At 36.3% G+C, this 9,167-nt stretch overlaps 1 protein-coding gene across 1 annotated transcript; it reads left to right on the plus strand.

The window, feature by feature from the left end:
- The first annotated feature begins 4,389 nt into the window (after positions 1–4,389).
- LOC110099755 (UPF0481 protein At3g47200-like) lies at positions 4,390–6,272 on the plus strand. The gene has a single exon (XM_020827010.2). It carries the CDS (start codon positions 4,390–4,392, stop codon positions 6,214–6,216), a length of 1,827 nt encoding a protein of 608 aa, XP_020682669.1. The 3' UTR covers positions 6,217–6,272.
- The last annotated feature ends 2,895 nt before the right edge of the window (positions 6,273–9,167 follow it).

Raw genomic sequence — 9,167 nt, forward strand, 5'->3', positions numbered from 1 at the left:
CCAAAACTAAATGGTTAACTCAGGGTGAGGATGACCTCAAGTTTCTTTACTCTAGAATTCGTATGAGAAGGAGCTATAAAAAAACTGCTATAGCTCTTGCTATGGCTAACCAGGGTATATCAGTCTCTGAAGCTATCAAAGAATCTATTTCTTACTTCCAATCTCTGTTTAATGCTCCTCATCAGTCGGATTTTGACATCAACTACTTTCCTCCTAGTATTGTTATTGATTCAGATTACACTTTCAATCTTACTGCCCCTTTCTCTGATTCTGAGATTAAGAAAGTTGTATTTAAGGGCTCTTCCAATTCCACCCCTGGGCCGGATGGATTCAATTTTGAATTTTATAAATCTACTTGGGTGCTTATTGGTACTTCTGTTTGCAATGCTATCAAAGGGTTCTTTCATAATGCTTACATTCCCCGCACTATCAAAGCTACTGCCATCACCCTTATTCCGAAATCTACTAATGCTGAGTCCATTGGTGATTTCAGGCCCATTGCTCTATGCAACACCTTGTACAAAATTATTGCTAAACTATTGGCTGAGAGAATGAAGCCTATTATGCCCAAAATTATTAAAGAGAATCAAGCGAGTTTTATTAAAAAAAGGATCTCTACGGATAATGTTATTCTTGCTAATGAGATTCTTCAATTCTCAAGGAAATCCTCTAATATCAGGCTTATGTGTGTTAAGTATGACATTAAGAAAGCCTTTGATAGTGTATCTAGACATTTCCTTCTTGCTCGGATGAAGCAAAAAGGTTTTCCCATCTCCTTTATTAAGTGGATTGAAGCTTGTATTCTGGATGTCTGGTTCTCTCTTTGTATGGATGGTTCTTTGGAGGGATTCTTTCAATCTTCCTCTGGGTTAAGGCAGGGTTGCCCCCTTAGCCCTTATCTCTTCAGTATAGTTATGGATGGTCTTTCCTGTTTGCTGGATAGCAATTTGCTTGAACAATACTTTGAAGGCTTCTCTTTTGGGAACTTTAGATTGACCCATCTTTTATATGCTGATGATTTGATTATTTTTGGCAAAGCTGAAGTTGATAACTGCATTAAACTCTCCAACATTCTTAAGGAATTTTCTAGGGCCACTGGTCTTCATGTCAACTTTGGGAAAAGCTCTGTTATATTACCTCCTAACTGTATTAATTCTGAGGATTTATGCTCTGCTCTTAACATCTCCGCTGCCTCCTCTTTTATGACTTATCTGGGTATACCCTTATCTCCTTTTCACCCGAAAATTAGCTGTTTTTCTAAGCTTATAGAGAGTATCATTAAGAAGTTGTCTGGTTGGAAAGCCAAAGCATTATCTTTTGCTGGCAGACTTCAATTTCTCAGGTATACGATTTGGAATACTATTGCCTACAGGATCCGTGGGAGTATTATACCCAAAACCATTCTAAAACAAATTGATAGATTATGTGCTAAATTCCTTTTCTTTGGGGACTTAAATAAGAAAAAATTGCACTTAATCTCTTGGAAAAAGACTTGTAAGCTAAAGAGTTTGGAGGTATTGGATTGCCTGAAATTACTAGATGCGCCAAGAGGGGGGTGAATTGGATGATTAAAAACTTCTTTAATGAAAAGAAATATCTTTTTATAACTTTATGCGGAAGCGAATTTCATTCACAATAGAAAGATATGTAATCAATTTCACCCACGCAATTAATCACAATAAAAATGAATGCGGAAATAAAGTGCGAAAATAGTAAAGAAAAGAACACACCAATTTATAGTGGTTCGGTCAAACCATGACCTACGTCCACTCTAACTCTAATGTTGCCCTGTTCTGGGATCATTGGGTTAAAGATAGCTGTATCAAAGAAATTGATGTCCTTCAGCCGCTGCTATCTGTTTTTCCTGTTAATGAGAGGATTAATGTCATTATGAATGGGTATGCTTGGGTCCTGCCTGAGCACTTGCCGCTGGCTGTCCGGGATTATCTTTCTCATATCCCTATTTTTTCTGCTGATCGGGATACAATATATTGGGATGATGTTAAGGCTTGCTGGCATAAGAATTTCAGGGATTATTTCCATATTCATGATGTTAATGTTAATTGGTGGGAATTTGTTTGGCATAAACATTATATTCTTAGATACTCATCTTATAGCTGGATGGCTTTATCTGGGGGTTTAAAGACTGCGGATTCTTTATTAGCCAGAAATATCTCTGTGGATCCTATTTGTGCTCTTTGCAACTCTCATGCAGAATCTATCAACCATCTTTTCTTTGAATGTGACTACTCTTTTACAATTCTCTCAAAGCTTATATCCAATCTTGGTTTTTTACTGCTCAGGCCTAGTGTGCTGCAAATTTTTGAATATATCAAAGAAACTCGTGACAAGAATAAAGATTTTTACTATCTTCTTATTTGCTCTTCAATTTACTATATTTGGAGAGAAAGGAATGATAGAAATTTTGGGAATTCTGCTCTTTCTTCCACTTCTTTATCACTGAAAATTAAGTCTGCAGTTTTCTCTAGGATTTTGAAATGGAAAAATAGTGATATGTTGATGAAGTTACTGTAAGGCTTCTTGAGAATTGTATGGTGCTGTGTCTGGTGGTTCTGGCATGCTTCTGTTCTGCTGGATGTGTTTGGCAATCCGGGTACTGTTCTGTTTAGGTTGACAATCCGGGTGCTGTTCTGTTTTTGGGTTGGCAATCCGGGTGCTGTTCTGTTTTTACCTGCCGATGTCTGGTTTGGCTCTTTGCTGATCTGTTGCAGGTATTGGTTTGTGGGTTTTTTTCGTGATAATGGGCAATGATGACTGGATTGCCATTTTCCCCTTTGGATGGCAGGAATCTTATTTTTGCAACCAGGTTGAGAGAGCGGCAATTCCTGAGCCCGCGGCATCTTTGATCTCCTCTACCTTTGATTATTTTCTCATGTATTTGATTTTGTTTTTGATTAATTTGCCTTATAGGATAGTTCTGGGGATTTTGTTTTATTACCCCACTTTTGGATCTTCTAAGTTTTGTCAAGATCGTTTTTGCTGCTTTTTCTTTCTTCATTACATGTAACAAGTTTATATTAATGAAAGGGCTTTGGCCATAATTTTACCCAAAAAAAAAAAAGATAATGAATCTTTTTTAGAATATAATACTTGCTTAAATTAGAATGAGAAAGAATAACTGATTCTGATTTGAATTCTAAGGAATCCAATTCATCGATTAAAGCTGTGCTTCTCATATGGGATGGAGATATGAGTTTTTTTCTGAAAAGCTGCAGCATTATTCAAAATAAAGCAGCAGTACTTTTTTTGAAAAGCTGCAGCATTATTCAAGATTCCTTCATGTAGGGATTATATTCTATTAATAGTATTTTTGGAGCAGATAAATTTGTATAGATTTTTATAATACTCCATTAAAAGACTCGTATTGACTATTTTCATCGTAGATCATTCATTTGGCATATTGATGTTATGTTTTTGGGTTTGTCTTCTCAAGATACTCAAATTAAATTTAAATTTGTTAAAATCAAAGTTAAAACAATTCTAATACGCAAATAATATTCTGAGATTCAAATCATTCAAATGAATTTATTTGAGATGTATCAACTCTTTTTTTAAAAAAAGGGTCAGTTTAGTCCCTTTTTTTTAATAAAAAAATATTGTCTTAATAGAAACTAGCATAACAATTTGGTATCACAAATCTTTAAATCTCAAAACGCATCTTTTTATTATTAAAAGCTGTGAAAAATTAAATTAAGATGGCAATAATTTAGCCCAATTAAACTCCTAATTTTTCTCGTGCTAATCTTTGGCAATAATGCTGCAAATATAGCTTCACGGTTCTATTGTTCTCAGCTGCGGAGGTATAATGAAGTGCCCTAATCAAGGCTTTATTTGAAGTGAAATTATTCTATGTGGAGATTGTTTGGAGGCGAATTAGAACGCATCACATCACTAAGTACATTACGGGTATACGTCCGCGGTATACAGCAAAGAGGTGACGTGATTCTGATTTGCCTCTCGATGACGTTTGATATATGTACAAAATAATTTATCTCATTTGAGACCATTTTTTTATGGCTTTAGTATAATTTTAGTTAAAATATTAATAATAATCACTATTTTTAGTTTGTGTCTCATTTTCTATTATTATTTTACTATTGTGAGGTCCCCATCAACGACATCATAAATTATTATAAGTTATCATTTAATATGTAAAATAAAATTATGCAATATGCTTGAAATTCCCAAAGATTTAACAAAACAATCTAAGTGTTGTTTGGTTTGAATAATTAGTGCATAAATTAATTATCTAATTTAACTTAATTGTATAATTCCACAAACTGTACACATGGCAAGCCTTGCTTGGATCAACTTTTGTAACGTTAGAACAGGATGTAGTTTCTTTATTCTTTCTGTGTATTTATACCCATGTATACGGTAATCATAATAGACAATGAAATTAGCTTTCTTCTTTCTCTGTTTGGCTCCCGTGAACGTTTCTGTCTTTTCATTTCTCTGCTCCTGTCTGTACCGTTCTACACTTCTTTCTTGCTATTCTCTGTTTTCCCTTTCTTCCTGCATTGCATTTCTCTTGTTCTCGGTTTCTTCAGTACTCGGCATCCTTTAAAGTTTTTGTTTTTCCTCACATACTCGGCATCCAGTGAAGAGATGGTTTACATCTTAGACCAGCAGCTGATTGTCTTCTACGTCCTCACCCTCAAGTTGAGGGAAACCATCGAGGCTAATTTCTGCAAACCCCAGGCAAAGCTGATCGCCATGCCTTTTCTTCCCAGCTTGCACAAGTCCAATCCCGAGACCAAACCCGATCACAAGCCTCAGCTGCCTCCGCCGCAGCCACTTGACTCCCCATGGATCATCTCGATCATCGAAAAGATCAACCAGGCCCGACAGGACGAGGCTTCCTCAACATGGGATACCCAATCCATCTATCGCGTCCCCAAAACCCTCCGTGACGTTGATCCGACCGCCTACACCCCTAAGATCGTCTCCATTGGCCCCTACCACCGTGGATGCCGACACTTAAGCACCATGGATCGCCACAAATGGCGCTCCCTTCACCGCGTTCTCGACCGAACTGGCCACGACGTCCGCCTTTACCTCGACGCAGCCCGCTCCCTCGAAGTCAATGCCCGTTCCTGCTACGAGGCTCCCATCTCCATGTCCTCCGACGACTTCGTTGAAACCCTCGTCCTCGACTCCATATTCGCCCTCGAGCTCTTCCGCGGCGTTGCCCTCAAGGGATTCCAAGGTCTCGGCTACTCCCCTAACGACCCCGTCTTCACCGTCAGCGGCATCATGTTCTCGCTCCAGCACGACATGATAATGCTCGAGAATCAGCTCCCTCTCTTCGTCCTCGACCGGATCCTTTCCCTCCAGGACGACTGCGAGCCTTCCCGCTCAAACCGCGTCGCTAGCCTCGCGATCAACTTCTTCAAGGACCTTATGCCCACCGAGGAGTTCGATCCCACCGTGTCTTCTGATACTCTCTACAAAGCCGGCAGAAGCGGCGGAGCCCTACATTGCCTCGACGTCTTCCGCCGCAGCCTCCTTCCGCACCACACGCCAGCTTCCTGTCCACGGCCAAGCTTCCGTAGCGAGCAATCCGCACAGCCCGTTGAATTCGCTTGCCCAATGCCCTTCTCGGACGCTTGCTTGCTTCCAATTGACGACGAGCGTTATCAGCAGCTCATTCACTGCGTTGCTGATCTCCGCGACGCCGGCATCAAATTCCGGCGCCGGACAGGCGTCCCGTTTTGGGACATTGAGTTCAAGGACGGCGTCCTATACATCCCCCGCCTTTTTATCCAGGATGGGACCAAATCACTCTTCCTTAATCTCATAGCGTTCGAGCAGTGTCATTTGGAGTGCGGCAACCACATAACCTCATACATTTCCTTTATGGACTACCTCATCAACTCAAAGGTGGATGTCGGGTACTTGCATGACAAGGAAATTATCGAGCATTGGCTCGGGAGCGATAAGGAGGTGGTCGATATGTTCAACCAGCTTTGCCATGAGGTAGTAATCGACTCTGATGATTGCTACTTGTTGAAGATATCGATGCAGGTGAATCGCTACTATAGCAATAAATGTAATACTTGGAGAGCCAGCTTTAACCAGAAGTATTTTAGTAATCCATGGGCTTTCATCTCTTTGATGGCTGCTGTTGTCCTGCTTTTGCTAACTGCTTTACAGACGTTCTATACTGTCTATCCCTATTTCAAGCCAAAGTAGCTACTTTTGCTCTCCGATGGCTTCTATTAAGACTTTTATTAGTTAATTATTATCGTCCGTTCCACTTTTATTTAATGATGTAAGTTTGATGTCATATGTATTAAGTCCTAGTGATGTAACCAATATATCTATAGCCATTTATTCTTATCATTAAGTGATTCAAAGCTAACTCTCATTAGAAGAGTTCAGTCTTTCCCTCAATTGCAAAAAATGTGATTATAAAGTATGCCATACAAGTTTTTATTTATATGAGTATGAGTGAGAATGTTGAATATATAATCCATGTATTGAATGATAGTGGCAAGGTGTAAACAAATCAAATAATGATATTGTTGTATGATAATAATTAAATTATAACGAATGAATTATAAGATTATGAAGGTTGAGGGATGGCGGTTAGAAGATGATAGTAGAAAGACAATGATCGAAAGACAGTATTCAATAGATGATTGTTAGACAAAGATAGTCCTGTGATTGTGGTGGCAAGTAATGATGATTGTTAACATCGAATGTCAAGTAGAGCTCTACAATTATTCAAATCTCTAAGCTCTCTCAAAACTCAAGTCTAGATCCGTTAGTGTAGGAAATTGTAGTCTATTAATAACATTTTTGGAGCAGATAAATTTGTTTAGATTTTCATAAACTCGTATCGACTCTTTTCATCGTAGATTTGTTTATTTAGCATTTTGCTTCTGTTGTTGTTGGGTTCGTCTTTTCAAGATACTCAAATTAAGTTTATATTAGTTGAAATCAAAGTTCAAAAATTTAAAATTTAATTATGAAAGTTTTTTGAGTAAATAATATACTGAAATTTGTATCATTCAAATGAATTTTTTTGAGATGTATCAACTCTTTCTTTAAAAAGGATTAGTTTAATCCCATTTTTTTTTAAAATAAAAAATATTGTCTTCATAGGAACTAGCATTTGGTATCACAAATCTTTAAATATCAAAACGTGTCTTTTTTTTATTAAAAGCTGTGAAAAATTAAATTAAGATGGCAATAATTTAGCCCTATTAAACTCCTAATCTCTCAAGTGTTAGATTTGATCTGATTTTTTATTGCTTTTTAAAATGGTAACTTTTTAACACATATTTTAGTACAAATCTTAGTTAAAATATTAATAATGATCACTATTTTTTAGTTAATTTTTGGCTCATTCTCTATTATCATTTTATTATTGTGAGGTCCCTGTCAACGTACGGCATCATAAATTATTATAAGTTATCATTTAAAATGTAAAAAACTATGCAATATGCTTGAAATTTTCAAAGAATAACAAAACAATGTGGGAGTTGTTTGGTTTGAATTAAAAGGAGTTAAAATTTTTTAAATGCAGTTAATTTGAAAATTTGATGTTTGGTTTGAAGTCAAAAAAAAAAAAAAATACAAAATAAAATTTTGAGGTATTTTGCATCTAGTTCAATTTTAATGCATTTAAAATTGTTAGATTCGACCGATTTTCTAATATATTAATATAAGTTCTCTAAAATTTTTGCTGCGACCATCAGTTGGTTGCTAGGTTTATTTATCACAATGCTTATTCATTGAATAATAAAGCTAACGTCCATTCATGTGGGGTCATTGAATAATGGAGCAAAGCTAACGTCCATTCATGTGGGGGATGAAAATATTCATTTGATTGTACGTAATATATTTTTTTAAATATATTTGTAATATTCATGTTCAATGCCAAAGCTCTTTCTCACTCGTGATAGAAACCAATCAAGTATACCTGAGAATCCTTGTAAGAGATTTTTTCCAAGAACTTTATTATCACGGGGGACCAGCTTTCATTTTGAGGGGACAAATATAATATATATATATATATATATATATATATATATATAACGAAAAATTATTTAAAAAAGTTGAGCAAGAAAAATGAAGAAAAAAAGGTGTAATTAAATTATTATGAAAGACATCAACTAAAACATTAGAACTAAATGCGAATAAATATATAGATATTTTAGGTCAAGTTAGGACAAACGGTTTTTTACGGGGGGCAAAAATAATTTTTTAGAAGGGGCAAAAAATCTTCTAAAAATTTATTTTCACTCTCTTTCACTCTCCTATAAAAGAATTTTTTTTTATGGGGGGCAATTGCCCCCCCCCCCCCTAAAGAACATGTGGTTCCGCCATTGTTTATTATAGAAGTTGAAAATTTCTCTACATTAATTATTCTAAAATATTATATTCCACTTGACGATGTACAAAACATATGAAAAAATTAAATTTGAAAGGGTTAAAAATTTTAAAAAAATAAATTGTTGCCCACTAGTATTTATCATCACAAAAGCAAAAATACAGGCGTAAATGAGTTGAGCTGAGCTTGAGTTATCTGAGTTTAAACTTCAACTTGATTAATTAATGGATTTCAATTCGAGCTCGTTATATTCTACGAGCAGATTTATTTATTCCGAATGAGAAACAAATTATTATTCATACATCATCAAAAAATAGTCTCGATCAAGCACGAATCTCGAGGCAAAATCAAGTTGGAAACTTCAAAAATTAAATTGATGACCATCTGAATTCTGATTTCAGCAAAGTTATAGTCGAACTGAGCGTCTCAGAAACACAAATCCAACAACAGCAAAATCGACCCAATCTGAGCACAAATGAGTCCAAACCAAAAACTCGAAGCACTTTTGGAATGATCTAACCACAATTTGGGTTACCAAACGGTCTACAATCTTGACATGCTTATAGTGAAATCAAGCGGCTCAACGAAGACAAATTTAACGAGCCCAAGATCATCAAATTCTGATATCATTAAGATAGTCAAAAGTCTATTGAACGATACATAATCGTAGGAATCAAGATCGGCCGTCCATCCGAACCACTCCAATTTACCCTTGATATTTCACTTATTTACAAGTCATGTCACTCAAGAATTCTATAAATAGAACCCCATTCTCTCTTGAAAGAAGGGGGGGGGGGGGGGGGGG

This window comes from Dendrobium catenatum, unplaced genomic scaffold (genome assembly GCF_001605985.2).
Source record: "Dendrobium catenatum unplaced genomic scaffold, ASM160598v2 fragScaff_scaffold_220, whole genome shotgun sequence".
Taxonomy (NCBI): Eukaryota; Viridiplantae; Streptophyta; class Magnoliopsida; order Asparagales; family Orchidaceae; genus Dendrobium; species Dendrobium catenatum.

What these genes read in the sequence shown, in the direction of transcription:
- LOC110099755 (XM_020827010.2), top strand. Translation starts at nt 4,390, where the DNA reads ATGTATACGGTAATCATAATAGACAATGAAATTAGCTTTCTTCTTTCT.